The 16,205-nt window shown below is 39.7% G+C and overlaps 1 protein-coding gene across 21 annotated transcripts in view; it reads left to right on the forward strand.

The window, feature by feature from the left end:
• The window catches only part of SYTL2 (synaptotagmin like 2), a 135,947-nt gene extending 122,659 nt beyond the window's left edge, over positions 1 to 13,288 (forward strand). For all 21 annotated transcript variants that reach the window (XM_066248749.1, XM_066248757.1, XM_066248775.1 and 18 more), the window contains 4 exons: positions 4,197 to 4,275; positions 8,056 to 8,155; positions 10,556 to 10,761; positions 12,197 to 13,288. In XM_066248749.1, coding sequence (XP_066104846.1) covers positions 4,197 to 4,275; positions 8,056 to 8,155; positions 10,556 to 10,761; positions 12,197 to 12,342 — 531 coding nt within the window. In that variant the 3' untranslated portion in view covers positions 12,343 to 13,288. The remainder of the gene's footprint in view (positions 1 to 4,196; positions 4,276 to 8,055; positions 8,156 to 10,555; positions 10,762 to 12,196) is intronic.
• Positions 13,289 to 16,205: the final 2,917 nt, after the last annotated feature.

Here is a 16,205-nt window from a genome sequence, read left to right on the forward strand (position 1 = left end):
ATCTTTCCTCTGTTGCTATCTTTTTTATCTCATGTGCTTCTGTGGTGGTTTTTTCAATGGTGGTTACCTTTGAGTAATGAAAAGGGTCCCTACCCTGTTCATTGTAGCGAACTATTTTGTGAGTACTTTTGCACTCCATCATCCTTTGCTACTGTTAATCTCCATCTTCTCCCCCTCTTTCTTTTTGTTGTTGTCACAGTTTAAATTTGGTGCTATTGTGTTCTTCTTGGAGCTTTTACTTGTGGCTCTGTTTTTTTTGTTGTTCTTTGTATCTGATTGGAGAACCCCTTTTAGTAATTCCTGGAGTGTGGGATTTCTGATGATAAATTCCCTCATCTTTTCTGTATCTGTGAATGTTTTTATTTCTCCTTCATATTTGAAGGATAGCTTTGATGGGTATAGTATTTGTGGCTGAAAGTTCCTCTCTTTCAGGACTTTAAATATTGGGGTCCACTCTCTTCTAGCTTGTAGAGTTTCTGCTGAGAAATCTGATGATAATCTAATGGGCCTTCCTTTTTATGTTGTATTCTTCTTTTCCCTGGCTGCCTTGAGAATTTTTTCTTTGCTGTTGGTTTGTGTCAATTTCATTATGATATGCCTTGGAGTAGGTTTGTTGGGGTTAAGAAAACTTGGAGTTCTGTTTGCTTCTTGAACTTGAGGCTTTAGTTCTTTCCACAGGCTTGGGAAGTTCTCATCTATTATTTGTTTGAGTATGTTCTCCATTCCATTTTCTCTCTCTTCTCCCTCTGATATACCTATTATTCTTATGTTATTCTTTTTGATGGAGTCAGATAATTCTTGTAGGGCTATCTCATTTTTTTTAATTTTTGAGTCTCTTTCTTCTTCTCTCTGTTGTGCCTCAAGTTGCTTGTCTTCTATTTCACTAATCCTCTCTTCTATCTGACCTGTTCTATTAGCTAAGCTTGTTACTTCGTTTTTCAGCTTGTGAATTGAGTTTTTCATCTCTGTTTGATTTGTTTTTATAGTTTCAATTTCCTTGGACATATATTCTTTGTGTTCATTGAGTTGTTTTCTGAGCTCCCTAAATTACCTTTCTGTGTTTTCTTGTATATCTCTGAGTATTTTTAGGATTTCTATCTTGAATTCTCTGTCATTTAGCTCCAAGGTTTCCAATATATTAAATTTTTTATCCATAGATTTTTCCTCATCTAGCTGTGTTACCTCTCTTTCTTTTGTATCCATGATATTCGATTTTCTCTTCCTTAATGGTATCTGAGGGTGGTTTTGTTGATAGTATTAATGAGATTTAATAAAGAATAAAAAGTTAAAAAAAATAATAAAAAAAATTAAAAATCGAAGAGTTGTTTTTTTAAAAAAAATTAATAATGAAATAAAAATACAATAAAATAAAAATTTAAAAAAAAGAAAATTATTTTCCCCCTCCTTTTTTGCTCTCCTCTCCTCTCCCCTCTTTCTTGAGAAAATCTTGTGGTGGACTGTGAATTATAACAAACAATGCCTGTGATGGAGGGCCTGAATTGGGGAAAAGTAATAAAGGGGGAAAAAAAAAAAAGAGCATATGGACCCACAAAAAGCAAATAAGCAAAAAATTTGGGTCAAGAATAAAATGATTTGCTTTTAGGTGTTGGTTGTCTAAGAGTTATGATGAGAGGAATAAGAGGAAAATGGAAAAATGGGGGGACAAATTAAAAAATTACTATTGTATTTAGTGGAACAAGAACTAGATAATATGGAGAGCCAGGGATGGGAGCACTGCTAGTGAGTTAAAAAGGTGAAGTAAAAACCCCCCAAAATGCCACAAACATAAGTTTGAGTCCCAGATAAGATAATTTGTTTGTTATTGAGGTTTGAATGAGAAGAGATGTAAAGGAGAATGGAAGAAACTAATATAGAGGGAGAAAAGAAAGAGAGAGAGAGAAAAAAAGAGGGAACCACTAAAAGAAGAAAAAAGAAATGAGAGAGAGAGAGAGAGAGTTAAGGGTTTTGGAGTGCAACCCTCATAGAGAGAAAGGAAGAGAAGAGAAAAGATAATGGGAGATGTAACACTTATGGGTAGTGTAGTTCAAGGAGAGGAGAGAGTAAGACCGGTAGAGAGTTAATCGGCCAAATTGGAGGAGGAAAAAAAAGTATCAAGAATGAAGATAAGAGAAACAAACGAACAAATATAATAAAATGGGATAGGTAATAAAGTCTGCAGATTATTCTTGATTTTGAGAGGTTATCTTCTTGCTTTTTCTTTTCTCTCCCTCTTCCTGGTCGGTGACTCTGTACCCCAGGTTCTGCCCCTTTGGCACGCTCAGGTAGAGGTTTGCAGTTGATAAGTCTCTATGGCAATGTCATGTATTGTGCTTTAGTCTCGTTGGCAGTCGAAGCTCATTAGCATTTATAGGCTCCGACAGTGAGAGAGTCCGTGTTCCTGGAGCCTTTCTCCTAGTCTTTCCTTCCTCAATTAGTAGCCTGATAATCCAGCTATGGGGTTGCTGCTGCCTCTGCCTGGATAGTAAGAGGCTCAAAGAGCTGGCAACTCCCCACTCTATTTCCACTCAGCACAGGGCTCTGGGTAAGGCTCAGTCAGTCAGAGCTGCTAGCATAATCAGGCGGGCTTTCCGCCCACTCAAAGACCTCTGGCTCTGCCACTCTGTCCGGTAACACAAGCGGGCGCCCACTTCCGGGGCGCTTGGAGGAAACTCTCACTCACTGTCTGCGACCAGGATATCTGGCCAGCAGTCTCACGCTCTGAGTGAAACCCCCAACAGCAGGGAAAAGTTGCAGCGTTGGAATTGAGTCTCGCTCGTCCCCGTGCGCGGCTTTTGCAAGGCGCTGGGGCGGCTCGAGATTCCGCTTTGGCCCACACAAAGACCCCTGACTCTGCCCCTCTCTGCGATAACACGGGCGCACACTGCCAAGGCACTCGGAGGAATCGCTCACTCCTTATCTGTGCGCGCAAACCAGGATATGAGGCCGGCTGCATTTCCCTCTGAGTGAAACACCCTCCAGCACGGAAAATCTCCACCGTTGGAATTAGTTCTCACTCCCTCCCGTGCGTGGCTTTCCCAGGGCGCTGGGGCTGCCCAGAGACTCTGCCCTCGGCCCACAGAAAGGCCTCTGACCCTGCCTCTCCGTGGGGCAACACGGGCACCCACTCTCGGGGCCTAGGAAGAAATTCTCGCCCACTATCTGCGCACCGACCAGGAGACCGGGTAAAATGGCTGCTCCGCTTGTCTTTCTTTGTTTGGGTTTGGCGCGAGTATTAGCTTGTATTGCCCGGGTTGCCACAGGATCAGATTTTCCTCGGCTTGGCTCTCCGTGCCACAGCCTGGTTCAGCCGTTTGTGTCGCGGCCTGGATCTATTTACCCCCTTTGCCCACCTCAGTTTCTGTATTCACAGTTACCAGAGAAAGCCACCCTGTTTAGGTTAGTGAGGAAGGCGGATCATTTCTTACTCCCTATTTCCTTCGGGGTTTGGTTATATATTTAGCCAATTTTTCACTCAATCATACCTTTGGGTGTATTGTGAAGCATCTGGAAGCTCCAAGTATAGGTTTTTCTGTTTCTGGTTGAAGATCTTGTTGAGTTTTGGGGGAGATTTATCGGTATCGCTTCCTACCCCGCCATTACTCTGACGTCCGGTATCGATGTTTTATTTTTTTAAAATGACCAGATTCCCTCTGTTACATCCGTCTAAGACTCCTCTTTTTTTTTTTTTTAAGATTTTATTTATTCATTTTAGAGAGGGGGGGAAAGAGGGAAAGAGAGAGAGAGAGAGAAGAGGGGAAGAGCTGGAAGTATCAACTCTCATATGTGCCTTGACCAGGCAAGCCCAGGGTTTTGAACCAGCAACCTCAGCATTTCCAGGTTGATGCTTTATCCACTGTGCCACCACAGGCTAAGACTCATTCTTGATGCTTGTCTCGGTGATGTGATACATTTATCCATCCCACCCTAAAGGCCAGTCTGTGAAAATATTTTCTGACATTAAACCGGTCTGTGGCCCAAAAAAGGTTGGGGACCACTGAGAGCAGTATAGCTCTCCCAGACATAAAAGCAACAACCTAGCTCTGATGGGGAGAAAAATTTTAATCCAGGGCACGGATTAAAATTTGTCCCAGATATGTTGTCCCAGAAATGGGGCAGATAAGGTCCTGTAACCGAGTGCCAACAAACAGGCTAAATGGTTTGTGTCTTACACCTGCTGACATTCCTTTGTTTTTCAGACAGCAGCAGCTGCCCTTGAAGCAGAAAACAGAGGTGAAATGAAGTTAGCTCTCCAGTATGTCCCAGAGCCAACTCCTGGTATGTAATGATTTTCTGTCCAGATTTATTCCCTCTGTTTATCTCCCTCTCTCCCAGGGTTTCTATGGGTCCTATATTTTCAAAGGTGAAGCCCTAAACAAACTTATTAGTAATTGTACAGGGTCAATTTACAGTTGTAAACTAGAAAATTCTCATTTTTTATTGTGATAAAAACATATAGGCCCTGGCCGGTTGGCTCAGTGGTAGAGTGTTGGCCTGGCGTGCAGGAGTCCCAGGTTTGATTCCTGGCCAGGGCACACAGGAGAAGCATCCATCTGCTTCTCCACCCCTCCCCCTCTCCTTCCTCTCTGTCTCTCTCTTCCCCTCCCACAGCTGAGGCTCCATTGGAGCAAAGTTGGCCTGGGCGCTGAAGAAGGCTCTATGGCCTCTGCCTCAGGCACTAGAATAGCTCTGGTTGCAACAGAGCAATGCCCCAGAGGGGCAGAGCATCGCCCCCTGGTGAGCATGCTGGGTGGATCCCAGTCGGGCGCATGAGGGAGTCTGTCTGACTGCTTCCCGGTTTCCAACCTCAGAAAAAAAAAAAAAAACATATAAAATTGATCATCTTAACCATTTTTAAGTGTACCATTGTTAGTGTTAAGTATATTTACATTGTTATAAAGCAGATCTCCAGAAGATTTCCATCTAGTATATCCGAAACTCTCTACCCTTTGTCAACAGATGGTTGTTGGCACCAATTCAACGCCAACAGGAACCCCCAATTTAGGATGTAGTGAAGAAGGAAACTTTATTCAGTACAAAACAATGTCAATTGTGATACAGCATGGCTGTAGAATAATTCTGGGGCCAGAGACCCTCTCCAGCTAGACAGTCCTGTTCTATCCCTCGATGGTCTGCTCTGTGCCAATCTGCTCCACTCCACGATGATAGGCTTTGCTCTGCTCTGGCAAGACATCTGAGACAGCTTCAGTCTCAATAGGAAGACGCACTCTTCATTCATCCGTGGAAAAGAAAAGTCTGCTCCCGGAGCTGAAGGGAGCTGGCTTATATAGACAGGAGTCCCTACTCCTGTTCCCCGATTGGTCCATCCTCATGGAAATGATGACTCTAAATCCTCACAGTATGTTTAGTCCAAAAGACACTGTCCTGATTGGTCAAAATAGAGCTGCTCTAATTGGCTGGAGTTGTGCAGCTCTGATTGGATAGGAAAAGTGTCAATCCTATTGGTTGAAATAGGATTCCAGGAAACCTTCATAAGGGCTGATTCAGCTGTAGAAACACAGTGCAGTCAGGCAGTTTAGTGCAGAGGGTTTCCTGTAAAGTGCAGTTTGCATGAGGTCCCTGTGCAGAAATGGCTGCTAGGCTCTGCCTTTTTTTTTTTTTTTTTTTTTTACAATGACAGAGAGACACTCAGAGAGAGGGATAGATAGGGACAGACAGGAACAGAGAGAGATGAGAAGCATCAATCATTAGTTTTTCGTTGCAACACCTTATTTGTTCATTGATTGCTTTCTCATATGTGCCTTGACCGTGGGGCTGCAGCAGACCGAGTAACCCCTTGCTCGAGCCAGCGACCTTGGGTCCAAGCTGGTGAGTTTTGCTCAAACCAGATGAGCCTGTGCTTAAGCTGGCGACCTTGGGGGTCTCGAACCTGAGTCCTCCACATCCCAGTCCGACGCTCTATCCACTGCGCCACTGCCTGATCAGGCTAGGCTCTGCTTTTTTATTTAAGTCCAGTTAGCTATCAGGAGCCCTTCTTAGCAGGTATCTTTTTTTTCCTCAGGGTTCACACTGCTCTACACCTTCCCCCCAGCTCCTGGTAACCACCATTATACTTTTTGTTTCTATGAGAAACATTTTAATTTTTTTCCAGTTCAGTTTCCACTCATTTTAACCTTCACCCCACTCTTCCAAAAGTCTGTATCTGTACAATGTCAGTGGCCTTTCCTGTATTTGGAATTTGGACCTATCTACAGTGCTGTGATAAGAATGGAACCTGAGTGTTATTTTTCACGGGTGGGAATTGGAAGAAGTGATATGAACTTCTAAGAAATTAGAACTCATTGGTCTTCTACTCTCAAGGTCTCACAGAGAGAGAAAGCTTTTTCCTAAAGATTACTACTGTAATCTTTTCTGTAAATTGTGAATTCTTGATATTAGGTCCTCAAGTCTGTAGCCCTGTTAAGGAGCAAGAGACAGGCAGGAAATGAATGCAAGCTTCCCTTTCATGTCACAAGCAAGTTCCCCAAGTTATTCTCCTTAAGAATCTGTATGTATGTTATGACTGAAATCATTTACACAAATGCTTCAGTAAGCAGGGATGAAAGACATACTGGATGGCAGTGGCCGAACTGGAATTATGCCTAGAGAAAGGCATTCTAATTCAGTTAAAAAAAATAAAGAGCCTGACCTGTGGTGGCGCAGTGGATAAAGCGTCGACCTGGAAATGCTGAGGTCGCCGGTTCGAAACCCTGGGCTTGCCTGGTCAAGGCACATATGGGAGTTGATGCTTCCAGCTCCTCCCCCTTCTCTCTCTCTCTCTCTCTCTCTCTCTCTCACTCACTCTCTCTGTCTCTCTTCTCTAAAATGAGTAAATAAATACAAATAATTTAAAAAAAAAATAAAGAATTGGAGGGCAAGCAAACATATCTTTAGGATAAATGGCTACCAAACCACCATCTTTTTACTTCTGGGTCTTTCTAAAAGGCACATTCCTTTATATTTGTATCCTATCATTTATGGTCAACATGTACAGAAATTCTGCCAATCGCATTTCCCATTTTCCCCACTATTATCTCTTGGTGGCAGGAGCTAGGAGACTGTGTTGTGATGGGCTCCACCTTGTCTGAGTTTTCATTCATGTAGTTTCTCTTCTCTGTATTGGCTTAATCTTCTCCTCAACCTATCCAAATCTTAGATGAAATCCTGTCTCCCCCATATAGCTTTTCCTGACTATATTTCTCCTCACTGATCACCTTGTCTCCTAGAACATTACAGAAATAACTTGTAATTTCATTCTACATTATGTTTTTATAGTCTTTATTGAATTACTCTCTTTAACTTAATGGTGAACATCTCCCAAGAGCATAGATTTCTTGTATTGCATGTATATTCAATATCATTCCTAGCAAGGGCTGAACACATAATAGATGATCATTAAGTACCAGTTGGTTGACTGGCTGGGGTGACTCATCCAGAAAAAATATGCTAGTATCATATTTTACTGTCCAGGTGCAGCCAACCTAAACAACATCTTTGGACTAAACCAACTTTTCAGTAATTCCCTGTCCATCATATTCACTATTACATGTGTCAATGTAATAGTCTTATAAAATGTGTAACTTTTTATACTATACTTTTAACAAGAAGAGTGACTATATCTTAATCATTACCTGTTTTGGCTACTTTACAGTAATATGTTTAAAATACTTCCTGTCACCACCAATTGATATTAGTATAGTGTATGAAAGTATATGCATTTCACTGACATATTTTTAATATAATTGTAAATGGATGACTCACATACCTGATATCTTAATTAAACTGATCCTGTTGAGCCAAGGAACCCCTAACAAGAACGATGTAATACTCGGAACTTGGAATCAATATAAATTATTTTCATAGAGCATCTCAGTTCAATATAGCCAGACTATAAAAGATATAGTAAAGAATATGTAGATTTAGCCAATTAGGATCATATTATCAAGCACTAGCTAGTATCTCTGTGCTAGGCCATTTTTAGATTGGCATATTTAGATGTAGTATTATGAAGAGAGGAATGGTAGTAAATTTTTATTTTCTCTCTTTTTTCTATTATAGGCAAAAAGCTTCCTACAACCGGAGAAGTGCACATCTGGGTGAAGGAATGCCTTGATCTACCCCAGCTAAGGGGCAGCCATCTAAATTCTTTTGTTAAATGGTAACAGCACTGATAACCGCCTCTCTCAGTTCTACAGTAGCCTAACTTTTACTGGTTGATTTTAGTCCTCTGTATCTGTGATGCTGAAACTCATCATCCATTGTTTAACTGAAATAATTTGAGACAGTGACTATATGAACTAGAGGAATCTGTGACATAAACACCCCAAGATTTCATATAGTTTTAAAATCAGTGATAAGAGGACATATATAAAAATGAAACCAGAGACCACATACTCAGATATGTAATGTCTTCTGGTAGGTATATCTACTAGTGGAACTATATTCAGTATGAGAGTTTATGCAGTTTCTAATGGTGGCATGTCACACCTCTTGGCTCCTTAGTGAAGCACCTGTTTTATGTCCCATTTGCAAAAGGCCTTTGGCATCAGCTCTCAAACATGTGGAAAATTATTTGCTGAACAGACCAGTACTAATAGCTCATAAGAGCTTAAGACAGTTTGGCTTTTTTTTTTTTACAGGGACAGAGAGAGAGTCAGAGGGATAGACAGGGACAGACAGACAGGAACGGAGAGAGATGAGAAGCATCAATCATTTAGTTTTTCGTCACGACACCTTAGTTGTTCATTTATTGCTTTCTCATATGTGCCTTGACCGGGGGCCTTCAGAAGACTGAGTAACCCCTTGCTTGAGCCAGAGACCTTGGGTCCAAGCTGGTGAGCTTTTTGCTCAAGCCAGATGAGCCCGCGCTCAAGCTGGCGACCTCGGGGTCTCGAACCTGGGTCCTCCGCGTCCCAGTCCGACGCTCTATCCACTGCGCCACTGCCTGGTCAGGCCAGTTTGGCTTCTTAACTGGCAAACTTTTTTCTGTTATACATATAAATGCCTGGTATCTAGTAAATAGTAACTAAATAGATGTTAGTATGCCGTCCTAGCTCCCTCTAACCAATTTCATTTATATAGAGTTTACCAGAAATCCAGTTGTAGCTATTTTATTTTATATATGATTTATGATTTTTCCTATACATGTTCTTTTTTAAAAGTAGGATTATTGGGATAACATTGGTTAATCACATTATATAAGTTTCAGGTGTGTACAATTCTATATTACATCATCTGTTTATTGCATTGTGTGCTCCCCACCCAAAATCTATTCTCCTTCTATCATCATATACTATATTTGAGCTCTTTTACCCTCTTTATCCTCCTCCACCCCATTTTCCCTCTGGTAATCAACCTACTCTTGTTTGTGTCTATGGGTTTGTTTTCTTTCTCCATTTGTTCTTTTTTGTTTTATATCCCACATATGGATGAAGTTGTAGGGTTCTTCTCCTTTTTCCACCTGACTTATTTCACTTAGTATGATACACTCAAGATCTATCCATGTTGTCACAAATGGCAATATTTCATCATTTCTTAGGGCTGAATAGTATTTAATTGTATAAATGTACCACATCTTCATTATCCAATCATCCATTGAAGGACACTTAGGTTGAGTCTCTGTCTTGGCTATTATCAATAATGCTGCAATGAACATAAGGATATGATTCCATACACAACAATTAACACAAAGTGGATTAAAGACTTGAATATAAAACCTGAAACAATTAGATACATTAAAGAAAACATTGATACTAAACTTATGGACCTTGGTCTCACAGGGGTTTTGAGAACTTGACCCCAAAGGGAAAGGAAGTAAAAGCAAAAATAAATGACTGGGTCTATATGAAATTAAAAGACTTCTGCACAGCAAAAGAAACAATCAACATAACGAAAAAGCAACACATTCTTCATCGATGTCAGCTGGTAAAATTTTTCAGCTCAGGTTGGTCTCCTATTTTGAGACTAATCTCAGACCTTCTTGCCTTTATAAGGGGCATGATAAATTAAAGTTAATTCATTTATTACCATGAATTAAATGTAAATGATTACAAATATACACTTTTCCCCAAAAATCACATCTAACAAATTGGAGAGGTTTTCTTTTTGAATTCTGTATAAGACTAATTCCTTAGGCTATCACATATAATCAGGAATAGGCTGCGTTTCCAAATTTTAAGGGATTCCTCAAACAATTGCTATGTAGTAAGCACTTACTAAATGCAGGAACTGAACTAAGCTGTTTGCTTAACATGGAATTTTAATGTTAACCTTATGAATTAGGCATCTCCCTTCCCATCTTGAAGATGAGGAAACAAGTGTCTGAGAGGTTAAGTAACTTACTGAAAACACACAGCCTTAAGTAGCAGAGTCAGGATTCAAAGTAAGTCTGGTCCGCTGTAATGCACAATCTTTCCAGCAGCTGCTCCCAGCCATCAGCACTGTTTTCTACACTCTTCCCTTCCATTCCTTTGACCTAGTAGCTATGTTGAAGTGCATTGAAGCATAAATGTTCACTCTCTCATTAAAATTGCTCTCACAATAATGTGTCCTTTTGTAGTACCATCCTTCCAGATACAAGTAGGAAAAGTCGCCAAAAGACAAGGGCTGTAGGGAAAACCACCAGCCCTGTCTTCAACCACACCATGGTATATGATGGGTTCAGGCCTGAGGATCTGATGGAAGCCTGTGTAGAGCTTACTGTCTGGGACCATTACAAATTAACAAACCAGTTTTTGGGAGGTCTTCGAATTGGCTTTGGAACAGGTAATATTTGTTACATTTTTAATTTCCTATAAGCAAAATGCTTCTGGAAACACTAGAAGTTAGTCACTTTACTTCTTCCTGATGAAAACAGCTATTTTATTTCTATTAAGTGTAATGAAATGAGTGTGTGAACGAATGTCAAGCTGTGTGCTAAGGTTTCTGGGTATGAGGATTAACAGGACACGGTGTCTGTCCATGTAGAGCTTACCTTATTGTGGGGGGGGGGGGAGGACGACAGAAAAACCTTTGTTACTACTGAAAAAAAATATGTCTGGCCCTTCATAGCTAAAAGTGTGCTTTGAATAATAATAGTAACTAACATTGATGGAGCACTAGTCTCTGTACTGAATGCTTTATTTGCATTATTTTGCTTACTCCTTCCAGCAATTCTATCTGAAGTTACTAATGTTATCTCTGGAACTGACATTCCAAGAAATTAAGTAACAGTTAGTAAGTGGTAGAGCCATGGTTCAAAATTCAGTCTGTTCAACACTAAAGCTGTAACTGAAAGGCAGAAACCACAGGACGGACCCAAAACATAAGGCTGGTGTGTTCCAAAAGGAAAATTTATTTTAAAAACACCTGGATGCAAGCATACAATGAGCTGAGACCAGCAGCAAAAAAGGTGTCAGTGCTGAGTTGCAGAAGAAAGCATTAGTTATAGGGGGTTTGCTGTCATGGGGTTCATGCACCTGGACAAGCTTAGATTAGTATATTGGGTTTTTTGTGGTTTTGGTTACTGACTTAACAAGGGGATTTCTGCTTCAGAGACACAAGTTCTTTGAAGTAGCATAGACTTGGTATCCTTGGTAAATTCTGAAGATAGCCCAGAGGTCAGTCTCCCAGAAACAGCTGGGAGCCTGAGTCTGTGGCTAGGCTTTTTACAAACAACTATTGTGATTTAAACTCCCCTAATGGTCAGGTCCCTCCCCAATGCAAGCTTTCCCAGACATTTCTGTGAAGGTAAATTTTTACTACATTTCAAAGTGAAGGCCAGGCAGCTATTAAGAGAGAGAATAGCAAGCAAATTAACTCTGACCTTACAGAATGTTTGGATGAGGGGAATACGAGTTTTACAGGGGCTAATTTAACCCTAACAGTAACCACACTTCTTAGAGATCATCTAGTGTCACTTCCTACCACTCCCCTATGCCTGTGACGGGATTGTCATCTAGCTTTTATATGACTGTGAAGGGGAACCATTACCCTGGGAGTAATTAGAGTACTCATCTCAGATGGTTAAACAGTTCTTTCTTATATTGAGTCCCACATCTGTCCTCCTGATAATGTTAAAACTCTTCCTAGCTGACTTCCATTGGTGATTATAATTAAAGAATGACTCCCCCTTTTTTCTCCCAATGAGCTATTCCTTTCTAAATGCAAATCTTCTTCATCTTCTTCTTTTTTTGTTGTTGTTGTTGTTGTTTGTTTTCAGGTAAAAGCTATGGTACTGAAGTGGATTGGATGGACTCTACTTCAGAGGAAGTTGCTCTCTGGGAAAAGATGGTAAACTCCCCCAACACTTGGATTGAAGCAACCCTGCCTCTCAGAATGCTGTTGATAGCCAAGATTTCTAAATGAACCCAAAGTTCACTGGCTCCTTCACTAAAAACTATACTACACAGGTGGAATCTGATCTTGACAATCCGACTGTGTGAACAGAGATCCTCACCTCCTCTCTGTTGGCACTAGTGAATGAATGCTCCACAGCATTTTGAAGTCAACCTGCATGTGCTTCTTTGGTTATAAGACCCAAGAGATTTAAATAATAACAAAATGTATAATGTATCTGTGACTCCAACATTACATTAAAGAAGATATATGAGAAAGCGAGGAAAATTCAACTGTTGCTTCAAAGAAAAACCTGCCAAAAAATAATAAGCGTGGAGTGTCGTTAATGGGAAAAGTTTTCTCGTTGCCATCATATACTTCACACCAGCTCGGCTGCAGTAAGGAGAGCCTGCCTCTTGACCATCAAAATTCCTTATGGGAACTGTCAATATGTAGGTTATGGGGAAAAAAATGATAGAAAGATACTCCTATGTGGGGAAAAAAGGCAAAATATCAGTGATGATAAAGAATTTGACCTTAGGAAAACTATTTTCTTTGTAATCTCTATTAAAATATGAAATTCCTTATTAGGCCAATGGAGCTGAATTAACTGCATGTGTTTTCTGTTTTGAGAAACTGTTTTCCCTTTTCCCGGTGTTAAAACAGTCTCAAATGTGCTTTGGTGCCACCCACTGGCCAGAGGTGGAATTTAGTTTGGGGCTTGATTTTCTCCTAAGGTAGGTCTCAAGCCTGTATTTTGTAGGAACAATATATATAAAATTGCATATATAAGATTCTGTTTTTCTTATAATGCTATGGTATGAAAGCAGCATGAGACTGGTCACAGATATGCTTTACAACAATGTTTTAATTAGAATATAAGTTGTTAAATTATACTGTACTTCCTATATATGTGTAATTTTCATAAAGAATTTTGTAAAAAACCCTTAGAATAAATTATTATGATTTAACTGTATTTTCAAATTAATTTGAATTCTTATTTTAAATAAAATACTTTCTGTTAGGAATCCTAAAGAAATTCTGCTAGGCTAATATTTCTCCAGAGTCTGGATATTATTTCTTCTAAGTGGGCACTTCTGGCTATTTTATTAACTGCTTTTGCTTTTAAAGAGTAGTTGAAAATATTTGAAGATAAGTTAACATTTATTCTTTTAAAAATTTTTTTAATTTTATTTATTGATTTTACAGTGAGAGGAAGAAGAGGAGAGAGAGAGAGACAAAGAGAGATTGATTTCTTCCCCTTATTTATACATTCATTGGTTGATTCTTCTATGAGCTATGACCAGGGATCAAACCCACAACCTTGGTGCATTGGGATAATGCTCCAACCAACTGAGCCACCTGGCCAGGGCCTACCATTTATTCTTGAAAAGTTTTCCACAGAGACATTTTTGGGTCATATAATAGGCGTCTAACAAATGTCAATGAAAACAACTAAAGTGCTTGCCTCCTCTCCTAAACAGATAATAGAACCTTCTACACACTTGCCAACAAGAGCAACTAACCTCTAGACCAGTGGTAGTCAACCTGGTCCCTACCACCCACTAGTGGGCATTCCAGCTTTCATGGTGGGCGGTAGTGGAACAACCAAAGTATAAATAAAAAGATAGATTTAACTATAGTAAGTTGTTTTATAAAGATTTATTCTGCCAAACTTAGCCAAAATCCGACATAAAGTACTTGGTAAGTAATTATTATTATATGCTTTTACTTGCTGTAACTCTGCTTTACAAATTTTATAAAGTAAAGTTACTTCCCTACTTTATAAATCACCATTATTGTGGAACCGGTGGGCGGTTAGAAAATTTTACTACTAACAGAGATACAAAAGTGGGCGGTAGGTATAAAAAGGTTGACTACCCCTGCTCTAGACCAAAAATATTCTGAACAGGATAAGATTAAACACAGGTATATCATTTCCTTCCCAAGTAATAGGCTTAACTAATGGTGGATTTGGAATATAAGCCCAATAAGATTTGTTTTGTCCAATAGCTTCAACATTAAGTACCTGAATTGAAAGTACAGCTAGCATAGCAATAAACATATTAACAGGGTTACGATGTATGTTTTGTCGATGACAAATTAAATCAGCCCTCACAGTCAATGCCTTTAACTGGTCCCAGGTTGGTGGGTTGACAGTTCCAGTAAAGCGAGCCTTCCGTTGGCCACGATAGTGAGGTCGTCTAGCTTCCTGTAATGACAATCGCTGCATCACTCGAATAACAGGATCATACAGAGAGTTCCTTGATGGCGTTTGCTGGAAAGTCACTGGTGATGCGGGTGGCACAGGAGTCTCCTTCTGGCTGGGAGGGGGCAGCAGATTTCTAGAAGTCTTAGTGGGATAAATTACTGATTGTCTTTTTAAAAATTGCAGCAGTGGGCGAGCAGGAAGATGAAATAAAACCTGCCCTGTAAAATTACTAAAAGCAATTTGAATTTAGATTCACAAATTTTTGACAAAGCGTGGGACTGTTTTTCATTCCCTGGGGCAATACCTTCCACTGATATTTCTCATAAGGTTGTTTAAAATTTTTTGATGGCAGACTAAATGCAAACCTTCGACAATCCTGTGTAGCTAATGGTATAGTAAAAAAGCAGTCCTGTAAATCTATAACAGTTACACTGTAGCCATGAGGCACCGCAACTTTTGAGGGGTTTAAGGGTTCTTATTCACCTATATAAATCATTTCCGTATATCTGTAGCTATTTAGAAAAAGACAAAACAGCGTTATTAGCTGGATTAAACAAAAGAGGGTAAAAGTTTGCAGAAGAAACAGGTTCAGCATCTCCTGTAGGATTCCAGCATCTCTCAGCTATTGAATAATTTTGTATATCAGCATTCAAAAGAAATTTTTTAAAGTAAGAAGCATGATAAAGAAGATTTGCAGGAGTTCCAGTATACGAGTTTTCTATATTCATAAAAACATTTCTACTTCATTAATTAACAGGCAACTTAAAGAACACATTAAAGCTGGAAAATTCTAGTGTGACTTTCATTATTTTTCTATAGTAAAAAAATCTACACCCTTGTTAGGCAAATCTACTCTGCTTCATGCTCTGCAGCGGCAGCAAGCAGCCTGAAGCTTGAAGCAGTTTAGTCAAAATCAACAAGTCTTTAGGGTTTATGTTTCATACTATTTAAATTTAAATGAGCGTGCTTTACTTGTTTCAATTAAAATTATAAATTTGTAGGGATGATATTTTTATAATATTAGAGCCGGCATATACAATTTTTGCATGCAAGAACTTAAAAAATCACATTTAGACAACATTAAACAAAGACCAAACACAAACAAGAATCAAACAAAGTAGACAAACCAGACAAATTAGAGAGAAACCCGGGATTTTAGAGATCAGAATATGGCCTGCTTGACTTTTACACAGGGCAGTTTTGATTGGAACATATTGAATAGAAACTAAACAGAACTCTCTCTTGAAAAGTTTCAAGAACAGCCGTTTATGAGATTCTGCTTAGTCATATCCAAACAGGTGTTCCCTTTGCCCTCTTTTCAGGCATAGAACAGGAAAGAAATAAAATGAGTTGAGAGAAAGAGGAGAACAGAAAAAACTGTAATTTTTCCAAACTCTTAAGTCCTTCTATTTACTAAAGAAAATCAGATAATAACATAACTTTAAAACTCATCTCAGTCTCTAATTATTCTTAAATTCTAATAGCTGCTACAACCGGCAGCTGAAATCCCTCCATTTCAACCCCCACAAGAGGCTTGTTTTTCATATTTTGCATGGAGGCATGGGTGGCTTAGCAGTACAATTCTCGCCTGCCACGCGGGAGGCCTGAGTGAGGTCTGAGACAGACCGGAGTTGACAAATGGATTCAGGCTGGCCCCCTTGCCAGTTTCCCTGATTGCTAC

Source organism: Saccopteryx bilineata, chromosome 1 (genome assembly GCF_036850765.1).
Source record: "Saccopteryx bilineata isolate mSacBil1 chromosome 1, mSacBil1_pri_phased_curated, whole genome shotgun sequence".
Taxonomy (NCBI): domain Eukaryota; kingdom Metazoa; phylum Chordata; class Mammalia; order Chiroptera; family Emballonuridae; genus Saccopteryx; species Saccopteryx bilineata.